General features: G+C 46.5%; 1 protein-coding gene across 2 annotated transcripts in view; it reads right to left on the bottom strand.

Annotated features, from left to right (window-relative positions):
- The window catches only part of KLHL22 (kelch like family member 22), a 482,095-nt gene that overhangs the window by 141,115 nt on the left and 317,173 nt on the right, over positions 1-23,807 (bottom strand). For both annotated transcript variants that reach the window (XM_069619884.1, XM_069619883.1), the window contains one exon: positions 815-1,051. In XM_069619884.1, the coding sequence (XP_069475985.1) occupies positions 815-1,051 (237 nt within the window). The remainder of the gene's footprint in view (positions 1-814; positions 1,052-23,807) is intronic.

The following is a 23,807-nucleotide window of genomic DNA, read 5'->3' as shown; positions in this document are numbered from 1 at the left end:
GGAATGAGATTGCATGCACAATGAGACACATTTGCACACACACTTGCCCTTGGAGCTCCCCAAGTCCGAGTCTCTGGTGCAGAGCATTCACATGTGCTGGGCCTCACTATGGGCTGAAAGGGGATCTACCAGGATGGGTCTTCTAAACCCAGTAAAAGAGTCGGGCTGTGCAATGTCTTACTTGTCTGACTCACACTATCTGAATTCTGGCTTTCTCCCCAGGGAATTAACAATGATGGATTAATCATCTCATTCATAATTTCTTGAATAGAAACCCACCATAATTGCAATTTGAAAGTAAGTGGAAGCTCAAAAACCATCCTTTGTGAATTGTTCTGAAAGAATGGACCTTTCTACAGATATTAACAATGTGAATTCTTGCTGAGAGAGACCAACTGGAGGAAAACGCCAAGGAGCCAGGCTACTCATTTAGAAGGTTCTTAATCCCTTCACCACTGGCCAGGTACTGAGAACAAGGAAGGCACACTATACTGGCTTATTTGAACTATTTTAGGGTGGTTTATATTGCAGAACTTTAGATCACCATCAGCCATGTAATAACCTTTATTTAGAGAACAAAAGAGTGTGAAATAGAAAACAAAGAGAATTGTCTGGTCTATCAAATCTCCCTGGCCTAGATGGGTTAATGTCGGGTTCCTAAATATACAGTTCACAGAAATGGTTTGAGAATATCTTACGATATTCAAATATTGCAAAGCTAAAATAAAATTGATTTCAATCTACTTCCCAATTATAAAGAGAAACCCATATTCTAACTCCCTAAAGCCTGTATCATCTTGCCACATCTACTTACCTCATAGACATCTTTCCTAAATGCAGTGGCCACGTTGTTGCTGCCTCCAATTACATATAGTTTCCCCATGGCTGCCACCATCCCATGCCACGCGCGTCTCACAGGGCTGTCTGCTAACCGCTCCCATTTGTCACACTCTGGGTCATAGCAGTGCGTCTCCTCCAAGTAATCATCTCCTCTTTTGCCGCAGGAAATATACACCTTCCCGTTGAGGGCTGCTCCAGCGTGCGCATATACCTGCGTGCAGAAACCTGAGTCAGTGGAACACTTTTAACACAAATCATTCGCCTTGCAAGATTTCATACTATTAGCCACAATTATATTTCAAAGACCAACCACTGATTAAATCAAATTCACATTCGGCAAAAACATAAAATGGGAAACTTAATTGTAAGGGTGATGTCAAAAAGGTAAAAAAACTCGAAAATTACAGCTTTACATTAGGATTGGTGATTATTTAGGTTTGCCAACTCAAATACACAAAGGCATTGGATTGGATTCCTATCTCACATTTTGCAACTAACAGAATCACAGGCAGAGTACAAAAACACATGAATGGGGAGGGTATAAGAAAGGGAAAGTTACTTACCTATACTCCATGTTCTTCAGCATGAGTGTCTTCATTGTGAAAATAAATCTAGACCATCTCTGCACAAGTAACTTACCCTTGTCCATCACAGGAGATTTGTCATAAACCATAAACTCAGAATAGTAAGGACTAACCCTTCACAGCCCAAGGTGTGGCAGGATACTATGCAAAGCATGCAAGTTGAAGCAGATTCACAAGCTCCAGAAACGTCCTTTCTCACAGCCCACATTGGACTTATCTTCCGAAGAACACATCCTGAAAAAATAGTAGACAACCTAAACAGGATTTGCATTGAAGGCCATCTATCACACTTCGGAATGTAGAACAAAATGTTTTGTAGATGTGTGAATTGAGTAAGGAGACAGACACAAGGTTGGTGGTTCCACAAATGCTTTTATTTAAATAACTAGCAAAAAGTACACTTTCTCTGAACACTTGTGTATAGGCGCGTCATAAATGCCATATCATAAAGGGTTCTGTGGACAGACATGATGACACTAATCAATTGTTGACTATCAATGATCGTGTAGGTTATTATTGCTTGATGTGTTTTGGACTCTGGGGTAAACTGCAGTGAGAATGGGCATGTGTGGCTTGCTGACATACACCGGAGCAGACGTTGTGGGAGGCGAGAGTTGGTGTGCTGCTGCATACTGGGACCTACTGTGCTCTCTCCCCACCGGTTGCCTCATTATGGAGTGGTGCAGTACATTGCGCTGCAACTGTCCCAGAAACCGTGCATTCTAGGGTTGAGGACTGGTCTTTCTATGACCACATTGATGATTTGCCGATTTCAGGTAACCGTCTCATGTGTGAAGGTGCTGAAATCCAGGGAAAAGAGGGGCGGGGGGTTCACCAAATGTTTTGTAGCCAGTAATGTCCGGAGGGTCGTAAAAGGTAACTGCAAGAATTGGTGCATATTGGTGAAACAGTGTGGAATTGTAGAAGGAAAAATGCTTTGCCAAGCCACAAACCCAGCCCGAAACCCCCACATTTTCACTTTTATAAATACATATAAAAGGGATTGGAAAACTGCCCTCCCTAAACAAAACTAACTAATTTATTTAATTTTATTGTGCATTTGTAAGGCGCTTATGCATCAAGTGAATTGTGTTTCAAAGTGCCCACAGGGCAAAAGGGAGGGAACATGGGAAAGCAAATATAAGAATGAAAGAGATGGACCTACTAGGCCTTGTGAGCATTCAGAAAGTGGGACAGTCCTTGTCAGAATGTCCAAAATAATGTCAACTGTCCTGTGTACACAAAGAATGGGAACACAGTATACACACCAAGTTTTAACAAACGTTTTTACAGGTTTGGTAGATATTTAGTGAGGTGCATAGGAGAAAAACACTGCCTTGACACTAGGCAATGGTACAAAACAAGGAAAAGGAAGTGTCCACAGGCTTTGGATCACTTGCGTCCCCTGCACACTCAGGTTATTGTCAGTGGCAATCAATTGTTCAAAATGTTTCTCTAATACTCTTGAGGATCTGTTTCAGTACTCCATTTCTGGTCTGAACTGCTTACACAGCAAAAAGGAATAACTTAAAGTTGACAGAGTAACTGGCTAATTAGCCACCAACAGGGGTTATCTCAATCTGCACTTTGATAATAACCATTTACACGCTTTCTTAATCTGTAGAGGTAATAATCATGCAGTCACTTGGTTATTGATTTCAGTAGAAAAATACAATTTATTAATACATGCCAGTCTATATTCAGCAATATTACCAATTGTTGATCATAATATAGTGTCATGTCTTCAATCACAAAATATATACATTTTAGGTACAGTAGAGGCCTAACTCCAAATAGCTCAACGCGTTTCGGGAAGTAATTTTCCCTTCTTCAGGAGCACAATATTCTATGTTAATAACTTTCAAACTTCATGTTTTCATAATCTGGGTTCTTCCGGACAATCTGTTTCCCTCTAGAGAGAAAATCACAGAGAATGCTTTTAGTCTATTGTTCTCCAATTGCAATGTGCGTGAATACTTTGTCATTTTTACAACTCAAATGTGTCTCTACCTCTCATTGGTGCCCCTTCGGTGTATCTCCGGCTGGAGTAGTCAGTATCAGGGTGGGTGACCCCTCTAGTATAGTGATTTGCTCCCGGGTATACGCTGGAGCTGAAGCTGAAGAGTTCTATAGGAAAAGATAAGGGTCCATAATTCTGCTTGTTAAAGTTTTACAAAATATCTTCAAGGCTGAGTAATTCTCAGTTATTACTATCAGAGTCTTGTATATGTAAAAAAGTGAGTCACTCACCCCTTCATGCGAGTGAGGTCAGAGTATGCAGTGGTCAGTCCAGTACCCAAATGGTGGGGGGAGGTGAGCTTGTCAGAGAAGGCGTTACCTGTAGGTAAAAAGCAAAGTTGGGTCAACCCTTGTCCTGTCCACACAATGTGGAAGTTAAATCAAAGGAAATCCTCTAACCTTATATATTTTGTTGGGCTTCTTACCTCTCAGTTGCAGGTAAGTGTTCCGGGAAGGAGTCCGCAAATGCAATGGAGCGCGGACATCCCGTTGTTATTACCAAGACACGGCGTTGGTGCACGTCAGCGCGATGACGTCAGATGTAAACATCCCACATCATCACGCCGCGTGCTACCAACCGCGTGTCATCACTCTCTGCTAGGGTGATAGGGCTGGAAATGGAGTATACAATTTCATATAACCAATGTCAAGGCCATCTTGGATGATGGTATGAATCAGTCAGGTATGGAATACCTTACATGGAAAGATGCTATAGACTTAAGTGCAGTGATAGTATATTTAAGATATTGAGGAGGTATCGAACGGGGCACCTCTGCTCACAGTCTCACTAAGTTCATGCGCTGTCATGACAGTACATTTATTTGTGGATAACATGGTTGTATTATAATCATATGATTCAGTCTCAGTTTCCTTCAAGCGCAAGCAAAAAGGCTACGAGATACTGAAGTGCATTACATAATGCTGTCCTTAGACTATGCTTATCCGAAATTTACATAGCAGATAAATTAGATATTCCATACATGGATCCTTAGAGTTATGCTAGTCATTGTAATCACCTTTGCGAATAAACACTAAGAATTAAAGAACTTGATGAGTCTACAGCCTGATAGTGTACTGTTTATGATTCATTATTGGTATGGTGTAGTAGGGATGTTTAAACAGTATGATCATTCAATGTTGGTCTATACCCAATGGGATTAAGGCCTGATCATATGCTGTCTGGAAAAAATGTTAAGACATTTTCGTTGAACTGGTAGTTACGTTTATGCATCCACCGTTAGTGTTTCTGCTCATAGGAACGCTCCTAGCTGGAAATCTTTGTTCATTCCATATCGGCACATGCTGTCCAATGTATCTATGTAGTACAACTCGCGTTGGTCCATCTTTTTTGCGTGGTTGCCTCCTCTTGGTGCTCTATGTACCACCTCCAAGATTTGATATCTCAGTTGGGCTACTGTGTGTTTTTTCTCACTGAAGTGTCTTTCAACTGGCGATCGTTCATTCTTGGTATGAATGTTGCTTTTGTGTTCGTTGCATCTCTCCTTCATCTTACGTTTGGTCTGACCGACGTAATAGATGCCGCATTGGGCAACTCAAGGCATAGATTATAGATTTGGTATCACAGGTTGCAAAGTGTTGAAGTTTAATTTTGGCACCTGTTCGAGGATGCCTCACATAGTCTCCTTTTGTGATGTTGTTGCAGTTATTGCAGTGTAGGCATGCAAAGGTGCCTAATTTTTTAGTATGTAGTACCCTTTGTCGTTGATCTTGAATACGTTCTACCCATTCTTACCCTAATACTAAAGGGAACATTTAAAGAGTGTCTCTGCTGCTCCTGCAGCCTTCTCGAGTACAGTTGCACAAAGTTCCAATGTAGAAAGTAATATCATAAATGACCTCAAAACAATAAACAGTTACACCAACTCAGTGTGGTGGTGTTGGGATAGGTTGGGGTTGAGGACCTGATTTCCTTCCCCTGGAGATGAGCATTCACATGCCAAAAGGGACAATCCACTTCCCCTGGTCTTTCCTGTGGACAGCAATAATGTACAGTTACCTAGACAATGTTTCCCGTCCCTAGTAGACTTGGCCTGTTTTTGTAATAGTCTACTAGATTGTTTCAGTCTTCTTAGAAAGTACTAATTTCCTCTTAGTACTGGGATGAGGAAGAGTAGTGTCTTTCTCTTTATTCTTTATGAATATGCCTTGTTTATTAATGCAGCAAACTTATCAAAAAGGCGGGTGGGGGGTTGAAAGCATAATGGTATGATACTTTCCAGACTATACCAAACAATCTCGTAACTGTCTTGTTAACATCCCATTTCTGTAGTCTTAGGCCCTCACTCTCCATGCAGTACCTGCTTGGTTGTCTTATCAGTCTTGTCCACCTCCATGCTGCTTCTTGACGTACCTCTCTCCATGTGCAACGTTGCCAGCTGATTTAGCAGTCTTGTTCGCCTTCAGGTTGCTTCTTGGCCTTGGAGTTGTTGTGGCTCAGTGGCGCATACATAAATACACGACACAGGACAACTGTAGTGTGCATCCAACTCCTTTATTTTCCATTCATGTTCTGCTGTTCCCTCTCCTCAACCCTCTCCTTCCCTTCCCTAACCCAACTCCCCTCTTCCCCTTGTAGTCCCTCCCTCTTAAAGGGGCTGCATGCTTCTCATCTGTAACACCCCCCCCTTGCTTATCAAGGAAGTTTGTGGCCTACATCTGTTCGATGAGCTGGGGGGTCTCTGTATGGTCCGCTTCAAGCGGCCAGGTGATTTGCGGGTCTCCCTTCTGAAGTTCTTGGCGGGGGATCCTCGGTCTGCTCCCTCCTGGGTTGTTCTTCTCCTCCTTCGATCATGTGTGGATCCATGTCAGAATCCTCTTGGAACAGTTTGCAGAAGAATGAGGCGTTTCTAGTTATCTCTCTGTCTTCTCCCAGGGCCGTGATCATCAGCCCTTTGACATCAGTGACCAGGAACGGCTCGGGGACGTACTTCGCGACTGTCTCTTTGTTGCTTCTGCCTTACTAGCACTACTTTGCCCACCGGGAGTTGGTGTTCTTCCGCCTTTCTTTTCCAATCTGTCCACTCTTTGGCCTTCCTCCTTTTCTCAGCCTCTCTGTCTCTCTGTTGTGACCTTGTGTCTTCCATTGCCTGTAGTCGTAGACTAAGGATTGCGCAGAGCGCACACGATCATTCTGTATAACGTGTTGCTCTTCCTCCCATACCTATGGCTCCGGACATGAATCATGGTCATAGCAAGCAGACATTGACAGTGGAATCCATTGATCAGCCTGCTCTAAGTCCACCTAACTCCTATCCCGAGACTGCTAAAATAGCATCTGCATCTGTAGGGACTGGAATGAAATACCTATTACTTAATACACGCTCCCTGGTTAAGCGCTGTCATGAGGTAGCAGACCTCATTGTTCAGGAAAAAGTAGATATATGTGCACTTACCGAAACATGGTTGCATGACACCGCTCTCCACTCCTTATTACTGGCCACTCCAACAGGTTACTCCTTCTACCATTCTGATAGACAGGAAAAACGTGGTGGTGGTGTGGCAGTGATTTATAGAAGTACTATTAAAATACACGAATCAGTTAAACTAGTTTTTGACCAATGTGAAACTCGCTTTCTTAAATTGAGCCTCTCTCCAACAGTCTCTCTTAACCTCTTAGTGCTCTATAGACCACTTATTGATACACCTTCTTTTGAAGAACAATTGCTGGCTTACATTGTCAATTTCTGTAAACCTCACTCACCTATTATTATACTGGGAGACATTAACCTCTGGGCTGATAATCCCTTGGATGTTTTGTCCACCTCCCTAGCTGACTCCCTGTCCTCTTTATCCTTCACTCAGCATGTTAAACCCCCCACTCATACTGGTGGCAACATACTGGACTGGGTAATAGCCAAAAATGTTCCTATCACTAACATTGATGTTAATCCATGTATTTGGTCAGATCACTTTTCCATAACCTTTCAGACTAACCATAATCTTATTTTGAGGAAAAATAATCAGCCTATCTTACCCGTTATGTCAAGGAATTTACGCAAAATCACCCAAGATGTCTTTCATACTACGGTCATACCTATTACCCTCCCTAGAGATTACCATGCCACTTGGAGACTTTATAGCTAACATAATATCCGCACTTGATGCTACATTGGAAATATTAGCCCCACTTAAACCCTCTAACAAAAAAAAGGGAATAATGTTCCTTATATTCCATTCTCAGCTGAAATTACTGAGGCTTGTTCAAAAAAATGCCAACTGGAACGACAATGGCACAAACAACCATCGAGTCCAGTCTTACCTCCTATAAGCAATCTCACATACATTATAAATCACTTATTCGCTCCACGAAAGAATTGCATCTCAATTCCAGTATTTCTAAAGTCAAATCCAGCTCTAAAGAGCTTTTTGTTATCCTTCAGGAGCTTAAAGGTTGTACTACTACTTCACTGCCTCCAGCAGACAGTGCATGGTGCCAAAATATCACAATAGTTTCACTAATAAAACTCTAACTCCTCAAAATAATATTAATACTCAGGTCAAATTATTGACTAATACTACATCCATTCAAGACAATATGGATTCGCCCAATGGTTTGCCTGTCTTCACTTTTAAACCTGTCTCTATAATAGAAGTTATCGACACTGTCTTTAAACTCAAACCCACTTCCTGTAAGGGAGACGTCTTTCCAGCCTCCTTATTCAAAGATCATATTCATACTCTTGCCCCATGGATCACTACTTTTGTTAACAGATCTTTCTCTGAATCACATGTCCCCGAAATCATAAAGGAAGCATGGGTTACTCCTCTGCTCAAGAAGGAAAATCTGGATCTTGCAGAGGCAGGACATTATCGCCCAATCACTAATGTTCCCTTTTTGCTGAAAATCATAGACAAAATTGCCTACTGTCAATATCAAGCTTTTGTCGAAGAATATGATATTCTAGCTTCACAACAATCTGGGTTTCGCCCCAATCATGGGACTGAGACTGCACTGCTAGATTTAAAATCTTACATTGCTGGTCTTGTTGACAAAGGTCACACTGCCCTGTTACTATTATTAGATCTATCCGCTGCGTTCGATTTAGTTGATCATCAACTACTGGCGGATAGACTAATCACAATCGGTAAATGTTCCCCTGAAGCCTCTGCCTGGTTTAAATCTTTTCTGGGTCCACGGAACATGAGAGTTACTAAGGATAATGCTCACTCCATGGCTTCTTTACTACTATGTGGTGTTCCACAGGGCTCATGTGTTTCGCCCCTACTCTTTAACATTTACTCTCGTCTTCTCTGCGCTCTGTCAGCCTTAGGCATTAATTTTGCCAACTACACTGACGACACGCAGGTTGTCATTGAGCTCACTGGCGAGTATTTAAAAGTAGTACATTAACTCCATCTTCATTGAAATCCAAAAGTGGATGGCGCTAAACTCCTTGGCCCTTAACAATGCTAAAACAGAGCTGCTGATTTTGGGTACCCAGCAAAAACTGAAGAAACTTGACACAAAATATGACAACTTTTTGATTGGTCAACATATCATTCCTGTATCTAAATCCGTAAAAACCTTCGGAGTCTATTTTGACCCACAGCTATCCTTCACCCGCCAGGTCAACTATCTCAAATCCTCGTGTCACTATTATAATCAGCTTTTATGGCAGATTCGTCCCTATTTGTCCAAAGAGAACCTTGCACTGATTGCAGCTGCAATTGTAAACTGCAAGCTGGATTATTGTAACAATTTAATGATTGGTACTTCCCAGGCCAACATTAAAACGTTGCAGATTATACAGAATAACACTGTACGCGCTGTAATGGGCCTTAAGCGAAACATGCACGTCTCTGACGCCAGGCGCAGCCTTCATTGGCTACCAGTGAAACAGCGTTTACACCATAAAGGCCTAACCACTGTGTTTAAATGCCTTCACGGTTAAGCTCCATCTTACCTTACTACAAGGATTAAAAAGAAACCTGTCATTCCCTCCCTGCGCTCAAGTAGCAATACAGCCCTGGTTCAACCACCATCTATTCTGAAAAGATTTGGGGGCACTAGCTTTGACTCTTGGGCCCCGGCTCTTTGGAATGCACTCCCTAAATATCTTGTTAATAGTGAGTCTCTGCCTAGCTTCAAAAAGCAACTGAAGACCTTCCTGTTTGACAAAGGATAGGATTTCTCTATTTCTTTAGCTTAGCTCTCTCGGTACTGAGTTCAGTTTTCCACCATATTTCCTTTCTCTTTTGGTCTCGTGAGGTTTGGGTTTCCCCAGTCTCCCTGTCTCTTTGTTTTTCCTGTCTGACATTGTTTTCTGTTGTCTGGTGTCCCTTTTTCTGTGTGCGCCCTGAGGCCTATGGGTTAGTGGCGCAATACAAGAATGCAGATAGATAGTCCACCTAACAGGATGGAAAAAGGGTCTACTCTGTCTAAACCTGGGGGGGGGGAACACGTCAAATTATGAAAAAGAGCTAAAAAAAAAAGGTTGCACGCCCAAATAGGTTCAGAAGAACCCCGGATATCAATTTTAATTTAATACACTTTAAAAATTAGTAAAATACATAAATAGTCACTTCACACAAATGCTGAATACATACAAAAAGATCATAGATCATCACATTAAAAACATAGGATTTCGTCATTCAAAATCAAATGTTTGATTAACATCAAATGCAGGATACAGTTAACATATAGCTAGTACTGTATCAGTTTCTAATCATTCTTAGATAACAAAAGTTGTTCTTTCCCTGTGCCAATCCAGGTAAATGTCTCGACATGTTTCTGTTCTTAGGGAATTAATCAATGAACATTCATCAGGAGGGTTGTAATAATCACGAAAATCCCAATTGATGAAAACAATTGCTTTGTGAGGGGAACAGTGTGATGTGCACATGCAACCTGCAGATTAAAAGAAAAAGGGGACAAATAAATAGCTCGATCTTTAGCCAAATTAATTTGTCATGTTCCCTAAATGGTGAATAAGAGAACCACAAATCAGATTGTGATTACCTCTCGTGGTGCTCGTGGGGGCTCTCAACATGGATTGCTCAAATTAAGGAAGGCTGCCAAATAGTTTGCCACCTGTAACTAATACACGAAAAACCTCATTGAGTGTTTTTCTAGTGAGCTAAAAACCGAGCTTGATACGTTCAATAGTTACATAAACCAAGAGCCAATATGAAATACCATATGTATTAACAGTATGGCGGTTTGCCAATGGCTCACCTCTATATCCTTTGTTAGGAAGTGGACTGGAACAAAATGAAGTCGTTCTTTTACAATTGCTCCGCTAAACACCAAAGGGCCACTGTGACTGTTATATTCAAGGTGTTAACCTCCGATGGGCAAAAACCAACAGTTGCTAGACAGGGAGGCAATATGGGGAACACTCAGTAAAATACATACCGCAATAATTAAACAGAAATCTCAAAAAGGAGAATTGATGCCACAATGCTAAGAACTAGGGAAGGGACTGGTACCAGTCTATGGTGATTCGTTTTACTCACTATCACTATCGACAGGTGGCGCCACCAGTTTCTTTCGTCAGCTGGAATGCCGCTTGGATGGTGGGGTCGGGCCTACTCTTATTGGCGAAGAGGTCATTTGTGATGGCAGGGGGCAGGGCATTGAGGCATACATAAGCAATGTAGGCTTCTGCCTCCTGTCCCATGACGTTTTCTGCTGGACCCTGGGGGTGCTGTGATAGTCTGCAGGGTTGGCTTCGCCCCTCGGTTTGTGAACAATGGTATAATCGTACTCTTGTTATCAAATGCCCCACCGTTCTATGCGTGGTGGCATCTTGGTCTTGGGGTTCCCGAAAAGGGAGAGGAGCGCCTGATGGTCTGTGATCAGCCTGGGAGTACGCTTGTTCAATGGTGGAGAGCACTCTGCTGGCATAGGCAACTACCCTTGTGCCAGTTTCATCGTTTGGGTCTGTTTAGGCGAGTATGGCACCAATTCCCACAACAGGACTGGAATCAACGATTATCTCAGTGTCCCAGACAGGGTTGAAATATGCCAGCTGGCGGTTGTTGGCCAGTTCTTGCTTGATGGTGGAGAATGCCCTTTGACAATGTTCATCCCATTCGAAGTGGAAGCCCTTTTTCAGGAGCTTTCGGAGGGGGTTATGATTCTTTCGTAATACTATATTCTACTCCAGAAGTAACCTCACCTTTTTAAGGTGCCAACATACACTTCTTGATTTTTTTTATTGTCTTATTTAATGTTAATTGTGAACAAACTAATTACATGTGGAAGCAATTACACCTTTAAGGAACTAACACATCTCTTCTCAATCATGCACTGTTATTTGTGAAAATCAATTATATGTTTAAATATAACTATTTAAATACACTACATAACCCCTCTCTGTGTGTTTCTTTTCAGACAAATTTTAAGGCCTTTTTGATTCACTCAATTAGTAATACTGAAGGTCCCGATTTTGGTCTGGATAAAATGACCATTACGAGGAAGACCCCCAGGTAGCAGTACTTCTCTTTTTTGTTTGTTCCCCATGCTTGCCCGAGTCTGCTACCTGTCACTTTGGGCGAACCGAATCCCTTGTGTACATCGCTGTAGTTGAAGGCATTTGTGACGGGTGCAATCAATCTTCTTATCGTCTCCTGAGATATCTCGGCCACAGATGATATCCCAAAATTGAGTGATTTGTAGCAGAACAATCCTTTGTGCGTCATGAATGTTGCGATTGGTCTTGAGGCCGGGTCGATGACCAGTTGGTGATAGGCTTGGTTTAGATCGAGCTTGAAGAACCGGGTGGCCTGGTTGAGTCTCACCGGCATATCTTCAATGTTTGGTCCTGGATGTCTCTCCCTCTGAATTGCAGTGTTGGGGGATCTGCATGCCTACAGAGAGGTGTAAGCAGGCGGCAGACTTGGGCACCACTATACTAGTGGGGACACCCATGGGGTGGGTCCATCAACTCTCTCAATTAGGTCGTTTTTTAGGAGAAACCGTAGTTTGTGCATCACCTGGGCTTGTAAGTGAAATCCTATTCTCCGGGGGTGTTGTGGCACCGGTCTCACTGTGGGGTCAATATGGAGTCTCATGACAGCGCCTTTTAATCTTCCCACTCCCTTGAATAGTTCCGGCAACATCACTTTCAACTCGTCCACCTCCCAACTCTCGTTGTGAGAGTGCCTGTAGTACTTGGACATTCGGAGGCAGGCCTTATACGGTCTCAGATTGGTCGTATTGGATGTTTATTAGCGCCAAGGCTGTGGCTGTCTTGTAGCTGAGAAGGCATCTCTCATTTGTGGGGGTGTGTATGACGTGGATTGTGGCAGGAATGCATTGTCCTCTGTGTACCATGTCACAGCAGAACTGTCCTTTGGATTGGAGAGGCAGTGTCCCTCCCCACTGGAAGATGCAAGCTTGTGAGGGTTGTAGTGGGTAAAGGTTTGCAATGATGTCGTAGGCTCTTTCATTCATGACGTTCACGGTGGCCCCTGTATCAATGAGAAAAGGGGTGTGTAGTCCTCCCATCTGTAACGTCACTTTCGGCGCAGCACTATCGTCCGAGGTGTCATATCAGTCTGATGTATTCCTTGCTGTATCCGTTATATTCATAGTAAGGTTCCAATATCGAGAGTTCCTGTTCCACCGGATGGTTTTCATATGGGTCACCCATGGTGTATTCTCGTCCGTATCTTTGTTCCTCTGCATGATCTACTTGTGCGTGTGAGAGGCATTCTGGTGCCCCAGGGTGTAGGCCCAGTGGGTCGATGTTCAGATTTTCGATGGCTCTTATAAACCCTGGATGGGTGGTATGTGTCACCATGTTCCTGTTGTGGGTGAATCTCCCGCTGCATCTTCCTTGGTATGGTCGTAGGGTAGGTCTCGGTGTATCATATCTCTTGTTGGATATTGGCTGTGGAGATGGTCTATATGCGGGCAGCAGTCGCGTTTTCTCTCGGCACATGGCATGGAAGTGATTCTTTTGGCCACATCTCATGCACATTTGTCCGATTGCTGGACATTGACCCTTGTGGGAGACTCCAAGCCACCTCTATAGCATTGTCCCTCTGCTGGGGGGTGTCGGTTGGTGTTTCATGGTTCTTGACGAGTCAGTGTGCCGGGATATCTGGTCTGTCCTTGTGTGGTGGTGGCGATGGCTGCCACTGTGTCCGTTTTCTTCGGATTTTCGATTTTAGCTGCTTGTACATCCACTCTTTCGTACACTCTCGTGAGGTCTGCTATCTCCTGTAGTGGGAGGGGTTTCTTTAACATGTGTTTCCTATATTGCGAGGATATGCACCCTTCTATTACTCTCAGCCTGATGGCTTTGTTGTCGTTGAAGTTTGCAAAGTCGCAGTATGTTATCTTCCTTTGGAGACAGAGTATGAATTGGCCGATTGTCGCGTGTGGTACTTGTGTGCACTAGTTGAAAGTATCTTTCATACTCTCTGTTGGGAAGGACGACTAACTAAGTTGATTGAGGGTGGGATGATAGGCAAGATCCTTGGGGTACCCCTATGGGAACTGGTACGGGGTCGCCCGACACTTTTCCGATAGATACTTGTGACGTACGCTCCGCTAGGAAGGATTTTACCCATTGGGTTGCCTCCAATGAGAATCTGAAGTCATTGTTTAGAGTGGCACAGAGTTTGTCGTGGTCTACTAAATCGAATGCGGCAGAAAGATCTAGCAGCATTAGTAGACTATTTTGGATTTTAAAGGAGCAAGAAACTACACAACCCCCCCCATCCCGGCGACTCCTACCATTTAGTTAAAAACACAGATTGGTGCTCTGCGATACAAGACACTATGCAAGGCAAGTTGGACAATATCAGGGTGGAGATCAACAAAAAGAAAGCCGGACCAACTATAGGTGTAGAAGAAGTCCTTACAGGGACCTTGGCCCATGGCCGCTCCATTCCCCAATCCAGCTTTAATACTATAACAGTCACTGAATTGAGTACCATAATAGAACAGCTGGAGCCAACCAAGTGTCTGGGCGACCCGTGCTCAGCCGTCATAATTAAAACATGCCCTCCCAGGCTATTAGAAGCGTTCTGTAAATTCATCAATCTTTCCTTTATGGAGGGTTCCGTTCCTCTAGACCTGAAGGCTTGGATAACATTACATTACAGTATTTATATTGCGCACTGTTGACCCTCAGGCATAAAGGCGCAGACAATTAAACGGAACGGTTACAGAAAACAATTATCTCACGATGATCGGTGAGTCATACGAGTCAGTGGCAGGTGGAGATTGAGGTTAGAAATTATACAAACAGGTACGTTTTTAGATCTTTCGTGAAGGCCGACAGCAAGCTCTGGAATCTTAAAGTTTGATAGTTGATTCCAAAACATTGGAGCCACCAAGTGGAATGCTCCCTTCTTGGTTCTGCTTCTGGGATGAACCAGCAAGTTCTGTCCACTAGACCTCAGCCCTCTGCCGTTAGCTTTGTCAATGATGGAATCCTGCAGATATGATTGCATAATCCCTTGTCTTCATTTAAATATTATAGTGAGAATGCTGTAAATAACACGTGCTTCAATCGGAATCCAGTGAAGAGACCGCCTAGCCTCTGTTACAAGATCTCTTTGTGAGAGGACTAGCACTCTTACCGCCCTGTTTTGGATGGTCTGTAGTCTATGCACATCACGTTTACAAATACCGGCAAATAAGCTAACACAGTAATCCATTTTTAGCACCAATGATGGCTCTGGCAATTGTCTCTGCGCTAGCCTGAGAGATAAGCGGCTTGAGGTGATAAAGCAATTTAATGTAGTAAGCTGAAGCAGAAACAACACTAGTGATGCGAGGGCTCCTGGCTAATGACTGGTCAAGAATCTTAAGTTTGGAGACTGGAGTAATACAATCAGCTTTCAACAAAAGAGGCCACCTTGCTAGTTAGGTTATAGACACATAATTCGCTGGATATTGGTGGGATACTCACATCTGTGGGGGCAGTGCAAACCTAAAAAACAGAAGTCTTAGGAGAATTCAACCTGACTTCATCAGTAATTCTGTTTCAAAAGCACATTTTTAATATAAATAGTAATCATATAAAAACACACAAAAACTAACATAGAAAACTAGCTAAAGTGACAAGTGCTTCATAGACAGTGCTTAGTATTCATCATCAAGGAGAAAACTGTATCTCTACTATGAGGTACTCTACTAACCTCAAGTGTACAGGTCAACATGTAAACAGTTCTTGAATACTTGTAACATTCATTCTTCGCTGAACATTAAACCTCACAATATATACATATAGAAACCCTTGTTGAACAATGTCTCTAATTGTGATGCCTCAGTAACCATATATTTAGAGTGCATCAAGGTTAATTGATACTCATTTAGATACTACTCAGTTGTATCTGTATACAATCAGCCCCTAGCCTAAAAGAACCAAAGTTACGATCCAACATTTTAATGGGGACTGAACTACCCACTATCATAAATTCAGTTTTGCTTTTGTTAAGAGCCAGATTATTATTAAGCATCCAGTTCTCAATTATGTCAAAGATTTGAGCATGACAGCCTGAAAGCGGGATGACACATTGTGTCGTCCGTGTAGTTCGAGAACATAATCCCCTCTGCCTCTAAGACACAATAGAAAGGAGTCATGAATATATTGTAGAGGAACACGTACTGGCTCCCTGGGGTACACCAAAATGGACAGGAATGGGTAGAGCCTCAGCTACTTCAGAGCATGCTCTGCTAACTAAATTCTCCAAAAAGGATGCAATCCAAGAGATCACCAGAGGTAAAAAATTAGCCACCTCGCAGAGTCTGGACATCAAAATCAAATGATCAACCAAGTCAAATGCCGCAGACTGGTCTAGCGAGACTAGCAGGGAGAGGGAGACTTTGTCTAGACGCTCCAACAATTTGACTTTAACTCCAATAGGGATGTCTCGGTACCAAAGCCCTGCCAGAAGCCCGATTGATGCGCATTCAGGATAGGGTACAGATTTAGATGTTCTGAAATCTGACCATACCACACCCTGTCCAGTATTTTTAGCAAAAACAGTATATTGGAGATCGGGCTGTAATTTAAAGGGTAATCCTTAGCAAGCAACAAGTTACTTACCTGTAACTGTTGTTCTCCAGCATGGGTCTGGCATGGATTCACATGCTCATGAATATTCTCCGTCGTCAGGCTGGGAATCCTCAGTAAAGAAAAAATCAGTTTCGTTTCTGAACTGTCTTTCTCCTAATAACCAATCACTGGTCTATGGGTCATACTGCCCCCAGGCAATGACTGCCCTCTACCCAAGTCCCTCCTCTGGCAGCCATCTTCAGGTTTGGTAGCATGTAAAGTGGCAGTAAGACCAAGTGAAGAGCCGCACAGGGGTAGGAGGGAGGGTGTTGCATGTAAATCCATGCCAGACCCATGCTGGAGAACAACAATTACAGGTAAGTAACTTGTTCCTTCTCCAGCATGGGGTCTGACATGGATTCATAGGTTTATGAATACAAGAATACATATCAGTACACACATGCACAACCACGGAAGGTGGCAAGGCTCAACATTAAGCATTCCATCACTCAACATTAAGCATCTCTTACCTCCTCACCAGGCCAACCTTCAGGCGAACAGGTTGCGCAGCACTGCCTGGCCAACTCTGGACTCCTCCCTGGAATCCCGGTCTACGCAGTAGAATCTCGTGAAGGTGCGCGTCGACCTCCACATACCAGCCCTGCAGATGTTCAGCAGGGGCACACCAGATAGGAACGCCGTGGTAGCAGCGATCGCTCTGGTCGAATGGGCTCTCGGACGGCCCGGCAACGGTCGGTTTGCCAACTGGTGACAGTGCATGATGCAGCCGGAGAGCCATCTGGAAATGGAAGCCTTCGAGAGGGCCTTCCCTTGGTTCACAGGTCCAAAGTTCACAAACAGCTGTGATGTCTTCCGAAAACTCTTTGTGCGGTCCACGTAGAACTTCCGCGCTCTAGCTACATCCAGCGAGTGCAAAGTCCTCTCGGCCGGCGACAAAGGCGACAGGAAGAAAACAGGTAACACCAAGGGCTTGTTGAGGTGGAAGTCTGACGGCACCTTGGGCTTGAAGGAGGGGTGCGTCCTCAGCACCACCCTCGTCTCGTGGAAAGTCAGGTATGGGGGCTTGCAGGAGAGGGCCTGGATCTCTCCCACTCGTAGTGTGGAGGTGATGGCCACAAGAAACGCTGTTTTCCACGACAGGAACTTCAACGCTGCCGAATGCAGAGGCTCGAATGGCGGCCCCATGACCCTGGTCAGCACCACATTGAGCCCCACGCCGGGGCCGGAGCCTTCAATGGCGGGAAGGATCGGAACAGTCCCTTCATGAACTCCTTCACCAGGCGATGGGACCACAGGGATGAGCGCCCCAGAGTTCTGGTGTAGCGGGAGGTAGCCGCCAGATGGATCTTGATGGAGACATGGGCCAGCCCCGCCTTGGCCAGCGATAGCAAGTGCGGCAGCACTTGAGGGGCCGTAATCCGCAGAGGGTTCATCTTCTGTGCACGGCACCAGAGAACCTCTTCCATTTGTGTCCGTAGCACTTGAGAGTTGAGGACGCCCTGGCCTTTGCAAGCACCTCCTTGCAGTCCACCGGGATATCGTACCCTCCAAACTCTGGTGCTACAGGAGCCAGGCCTGCAAGTGCAGCGACCCCGGGTCGTGGTGGAGGATGGCGCCTCCTTCTCTGGAGAGGAGATCTGCATCCGTCAGCAGTTTGACAGGGGGGGGGGACGCTGACATGTTCAGAAGGTCCGCAAACCATATTTGTCTCGGCCACGCCGGTGCGACGAGGATCATCCTGCACCGAGACCGTTTGAGTTGGTTGATGAGTCACAGCAGCAACAGCAATGGCGGGAACGCATAGAGGAACAGGCCGTCCCAGGGGAATGAGAAGGCATCGCCCATGCTCCCCGGCTGGGGAAACCTGCTGGCGAACCTCCGGCACTTGGCGTTCGTCGCTGTCGCGAATAAGTCGATCTGGGGATTGCCCCATCGTTGGAATATCAGATCCACTTGATCCTGCCACAGTTCCCACTCGTGGCACGAGCGTAGCTCCCTGCTGAGTGAGGCGGCGATGGTGTTCTTTATTCCTGCCAGGTGGAAGGGTACCAGACACATCCCTTGGGCGACGGCCCAATGCCACAGATCCTGGGCCTCCTTGGATAGGGCTGGGAACCTGGTGCCTCGCTGCTTCCAGATGTAGAACATCGTGGTGCTGTTGTCGGTGAAGATCCTCACCACCTTGCCCTTGAGGGACGGAAGGAACGACCTGAGGGCCCAGAACACGGCTCGGAGCTGCAGGACGTTGCTGGGTAGCGACTTGTCCTCCGGGAGCCAAAGGCCTCTTGCGTGGAGATCTCCGGTATGCACTCCCCATCCCTCCAGGGAGGCATCCGTCGTCACCGTCTCCTGGTGTGCGGGGGTCTGGAAGTCCATCCCCGCCGCGAGATGCACACGGGTGCCCCACCACCAGATTGCTTGGCGGAAGGTCTCGTTGAGCGAGATCCTGTCTTCGAAGCTGCCCGCCGCTTGCATCCAACGGGCGTCGAGGAACTCTTAAAGTGGACGCATCCGCAGCCTGCACAGGTGCACGAGGTAGATGCACGAGGACATCATGCCAAGAAGGGACTTGATGGCCGCCTCCATGGCCAACAGTCGTTGCACCTTGCCCAGGATGGCCTTAGTCCTTTCCTCCGACGGGGAGGCCAATCGCGCCGCTGTGTCGAGCCTGGCTCCCAGAAACAGAGCGACTTGTGACGGTACGAAGTGGGATTTCGCATAGTTGATGGAAAATCCCAGATCCGTGAGCAGCTGGACGGTCTTCGCTGTGTGTCCGACAGCGAGTTCTCTTGTCCTTGCTCGGATGAGCCAATCGTCCAGGTAGGGGTAGACGTGGATCCCCTGCAGGTGCAGCCACGCCGCTACTGGTGCTAGGCACTTGGTGAATATCCTGGGTGCTGACTTCAATCCGAAAGGGAGGGCCTTGAACTGCTAGTGCCGTCCTCGTACTACGAATCTGAGGAACTTTCGATGTCCTCTTAGAATGGGGATGTGGAAGTAAGCATCCTCCAAGTCCAGCGACGATAGGAAGTCGCCCTCCTCCAGCTGTCCCAGCACGTGCTGGAGAGTGACCATCCGGAACATTTGAGACTTGATGTGCTTGTTTAAGCGACGAAGGTCCAGGATGGGTCACCAGCAGCCGGTCTTCTTCCTTACGAGGAAGTATCGCGAGTACACTCCGGAGCCCCGGAGCCTCTTCAGGACGAGCTTGATGGCTCCTTTCTTCAGCATCGCCCTTAATTCCAGCAGCAGTTGAGGAACGTGGTTTTCTTTCCTGGCCAAGAGAGGAATGCGGGGCACTTTTTTAGAAACTCTAGAGTGTGCCCGCGGGCCAGGGTATCCAGCACCCATCGTTCGGTGGAGAATCCCACACGCTGACGAACTTCACCAGCCGGCCTCCCACTGGAGTGCTCAGGTGGGGGCCCGACGCTACGGCCAGTTCAGTCCTGCTTGGCAGTGGCCATGCCGCCTTGTCCTCCTTGACGAGATCCTCCGGGCTTGCCGCGTCCCCTGTAGGCCTCCTGCGACGAGGAGCGGCCCTCCTGTCGGTACGTCGAAGAGCTGCTGCCAAATTCTTTGGAGACACCTTGCTTGCCTCCGGAGTTCCAAAAGGGCGGTCGTCATTGTTGCAAAACTCCCAAGGCACGCGCCGTTTCCATGTCAGCCTTGATGGCCTGAAGTGACTCGTCCACTGTCTTGCCAAACAGGTTGTTTCCGTCGAAAGGCATGTCCAAAACTCTGGTTTGCACGTCCTGGTGGAAATCAGATGCCTTGAGCAACCACGCCAGCTAAGGCAAACACTGTTGCCCATCTGGCGGAAGCCGGTGTCAGCAATGTCTGTGGCCACCGTTATGGCGTGGTCCGACACCACATCGCCTTCCTGCAGTATCTCCATGGCCTCCGCCCTCTTGTCATCCGGGAGGAAGTCCAGCAGAGGAGCGATCTTAAACCACAGCTCCCTGTCGTAGCGAGCCACAATCGCGAGGGCGTTGGCCGCTTTAATCGTTGTCGCCACGGACGAGATGACCAGTCGTCCCATGGCATCCAATTTCTTCCCTTCGCCGTCTGGCGGGGAGGTCGAAGTTGAAGCCGTCGCCCCCGCCACTTCTTGGCCGCCGCCTCAACGACCGAATCCGGGTTCAGCTGCGCCCTAAGGCACATGAGGCGGAATCCGGGACCCGGTACTTCTCATACCGGTCTCTCTAGGCAGGGTTCGTGGACGGGTTCTTCAGGAACTCCAGCCCCTCATCCCAGATGCCGTCAAGCAACGAGAGTGAGAGGACCGTCTTCCTCTTGGCCTCACGCCGTTGATAGAGGAAACCTTCCTTCTTCTGTTCCACTGGGCAGAGCTGAAAGAGCTCGAATGCCCTGGCAATCATGGCATGGAAGGAGCCAATTTCGTCTGGCGGGGAAGCCCAGAGAGGTGGTGATGGAAGGCCCATCCCGCCGTCGCCACCGTCGTCATCCGTCCCCGGCATAGCAGTCTCCTTTCCCGTGTCATCCTTCGGATCCGGGGAAGGAGATGAAGGCCTTGAGGGCCGCGTAGGCTGGAAGGGCGATGGGGGATGAGTTCTCCTCTGCTTCCTTGGAGGACTTCCCGACAGTCCAGGCTCCGCTGGGTCGTCCGTTGGGGGGTAAGGGCAATCTTGTCCTTATCTCTGTGCACAAGGCCTGGATAGCCATCAAGATTGCTCCTGAGCTGTCCTGTGGCCCAGGCACCGGCTGCGACGGTTGGGGAGTGGAATCCTCCACCTCCACGGGAACCTCGTCGGCGTCACCGTCGCTTTCTATGTCCGCCTCGTCGGGATCCCTCCCGTGGGACCGGACTTCTTCGGACCTCTTGTCCAGGATCTTCACGACTCTTCAGAGGCTGTATCCGTGTCTGTGATGGCTAACCAGCCCCCCCACCTCTTCTTCCACCGGGGTTTTCACGGGGGTCTTATCGATGGGCTGAAAAGAGGATTCCCTCCACGGTGGCAGGGAAACTGGGGTAGCCTCCACATGCTTCGCCAGGGCTGCCACGACTCCCTCGATAGAGGCCTTCACCTTGGGCGGAGGGTCGCCGCCTCGCTCCCCCTCGGCTTTCTCCATCGGGATCGACCGGGGCTTCTCCTGAAGTTTACCCGGGTTCTCCGACTTCCTTTTCCCCAAGCCAGAGCGTTGGCTCGTGGTTGATGGCGTTCGGCGCTCCCGGTGCCTGCGGACTTCCGGTGCTTTGCCTTTTGTTGGACCCCCATTGCTGGAGCACCCTCAAAGGTCTTAGAAGACCGCTCGGACCTCTTCTCACCTGCTGCTGGGCTCTTCCCTTCTAGCCAGTTGGTGAGGCGGATCCGCCGATCCTTCATGGTCTGTACCGACATGTTCTTTCAAAACGCACAGTCCTTCTCCACGTGCGTTTTGTCTTTGTGAAGGCAGTATAGGCATCTAGAATGCTCGTCCTCCTTGAAGACATTCTGCAATCCGCATCCAGGGCAGCTCCTGAATGGCTTGGATCCGGATGTCATGTTCCCTTTTTCCTGGGCCATGTCCACGTAGGGTAGGCCTCAAAGAATCTTCTGGAATCCTCCAAGAAGCGGGACTCGGCGAAAACTGAGGGATGCAGAAAATTCCAAAACAGGTCCCCGTTGATCGGAAGTAGAATTGGTGGAGCTTGAGGCTCGATTGACCAAAGAAAAAAGAGGTTTAACTCTTTGAAAAATCGCAAAACGGAGTAAAAGCTCGAGAGCTATAGCACGAGGACTCCCAACACTTGAACGTGTGGTAAAAATATGAAGAAGGCTGCCAAAGGAGGAGCTTGGGTAGAGGGCAGTCATTGGCTGGGGGCAGTATGACCCAGAGACCAGTGATTGGTTATTAGGAGAAAGACAGTTCAGAAATGAAACTGAAACTGATTTTTTCTTTACCGAGGATTACCAGCCTGACGACGGGAAATATTCATGAGCATGTGAATCCATGCCAGACTCCATGCTGGAGAAGTCCGACTTTTTTAAGTATGGGCGTGACCATGGTATGTTTCAAATCGTCGTCAGGTACCTTGCCTTCGAACAATGAAGCATTGACAAATATACAAATTGCCTTTGTGAAGAGAGTGGGACAGGTTTTTATTATAAAAGAGGTGCAAAAATCCCCTTTACACCGAGTGGGTTTTACTTTTTCAATGACATGCTATAAGACCCCGATCTTAAAAAAAACCTAGGTTACCTGCTGACTGCCCTCTAACTACAGGCCTATAATGAACACGCCCCTTCTATTAAAAATCTTAAACCGTGTGGCGTACATTCAAATCGCAGCGCACCTCAACAAATTCCCCATCCTTAAGAGTCACCAATCTGGTTTCAGACAAGGGCTCGGGACTGAGACTGCGCTTCTTGAATTTAAAGCCAGGCTCTTGGACCGGATGGATGGGAATGAGATCTCCTTGTTGATGCTCCTGGACCTGTTGGCGGCCTTTGACCTGGTCGACCATGCCATCTTGGTCACTAGATTGAGGGAGGTTGCCAACTTCTCACTGGCAGTGGCCTAGTGGACATCACCCTTTCTCAATAACCGCGAAAGTAGAGTCTTATTTCAGGATGCAGTAGCTCCCCCCATGGCATTGAACAATGGAGTCCCGCAGGGGGCTCGTCTTTCCCCCTGCTTGTACAATATTTTTACTGTCCCAATTTTCATTCTTTTGGTCCATGAGGGGTGATACTCACTAACTATGTGGCCAATACGCAGTGTGTCATACCCGTCTCCGGGATCCATCACACCGACGAAGCACTCCTTAATAGGATTTATGCTATCTTTGAAAGGTGGATGGCTCATAATAATCTGGCCTTGAATAGGAATAAGACTGAGCTACTTATGATCGGTACCCCCAATACAATTAAGAAGCTTGGTGCGGCCTACTTACATCAGCGACTCTAAAACTGCTTTGCAGAAGAAAGTCAAAACCTTAGGGGTCAACTTCGATCAACATCTAAATATGAATGCCCATGTGGGCAGCTTAGTATCTTCCTCTACCTACTATATCAAGCTCCTCGCGCATTTGCGTCCTTTCATTACTAAAGCCATTTCTGCAACCATCGCAAATGCTATTGTGGGGGCTAAATTAGACTATTGTGGCGGTCTACTTGTTGGTATTAATATTAATAAAAAAAAAGACAGCAATAGACTTCAGGTTGTCCAGAACGGGGCAGTGCGTGTGGTGGCAGAGCTGAGAGACGCGGTCTACATTGGCTCCCTGTCGAATCAAGAATTCGGTTTCGATTGCTTACAATCACACAAAAATGTAGACTGGGCCTTATGCCGGCCTATCCCAGGGAGCTCCTAACTGAAAAAACGCAAAGAGCCTTGAGATCCAACAATAAGGAGCAATTGA

Source organism: Ambystoma mexicanum, chromosome 10, assembly GCF_040938575.1.
Source record: "Ambystoma mexicanum isolate Mex_15411 chromosome 10, UKY_AmexF1_1, whole genome shotgun sequence".
In the NCBI taxonomy this organism is placed as follows: Eukaryota; Metazoa; Chordata; class Amphibia; order Caudata; family Ambystomatidae; genus Ambystoma; species Ambystoma mexicanum.
This window is presented reverse-complemented; position numbering and strand designations above follow the sequence as displayed.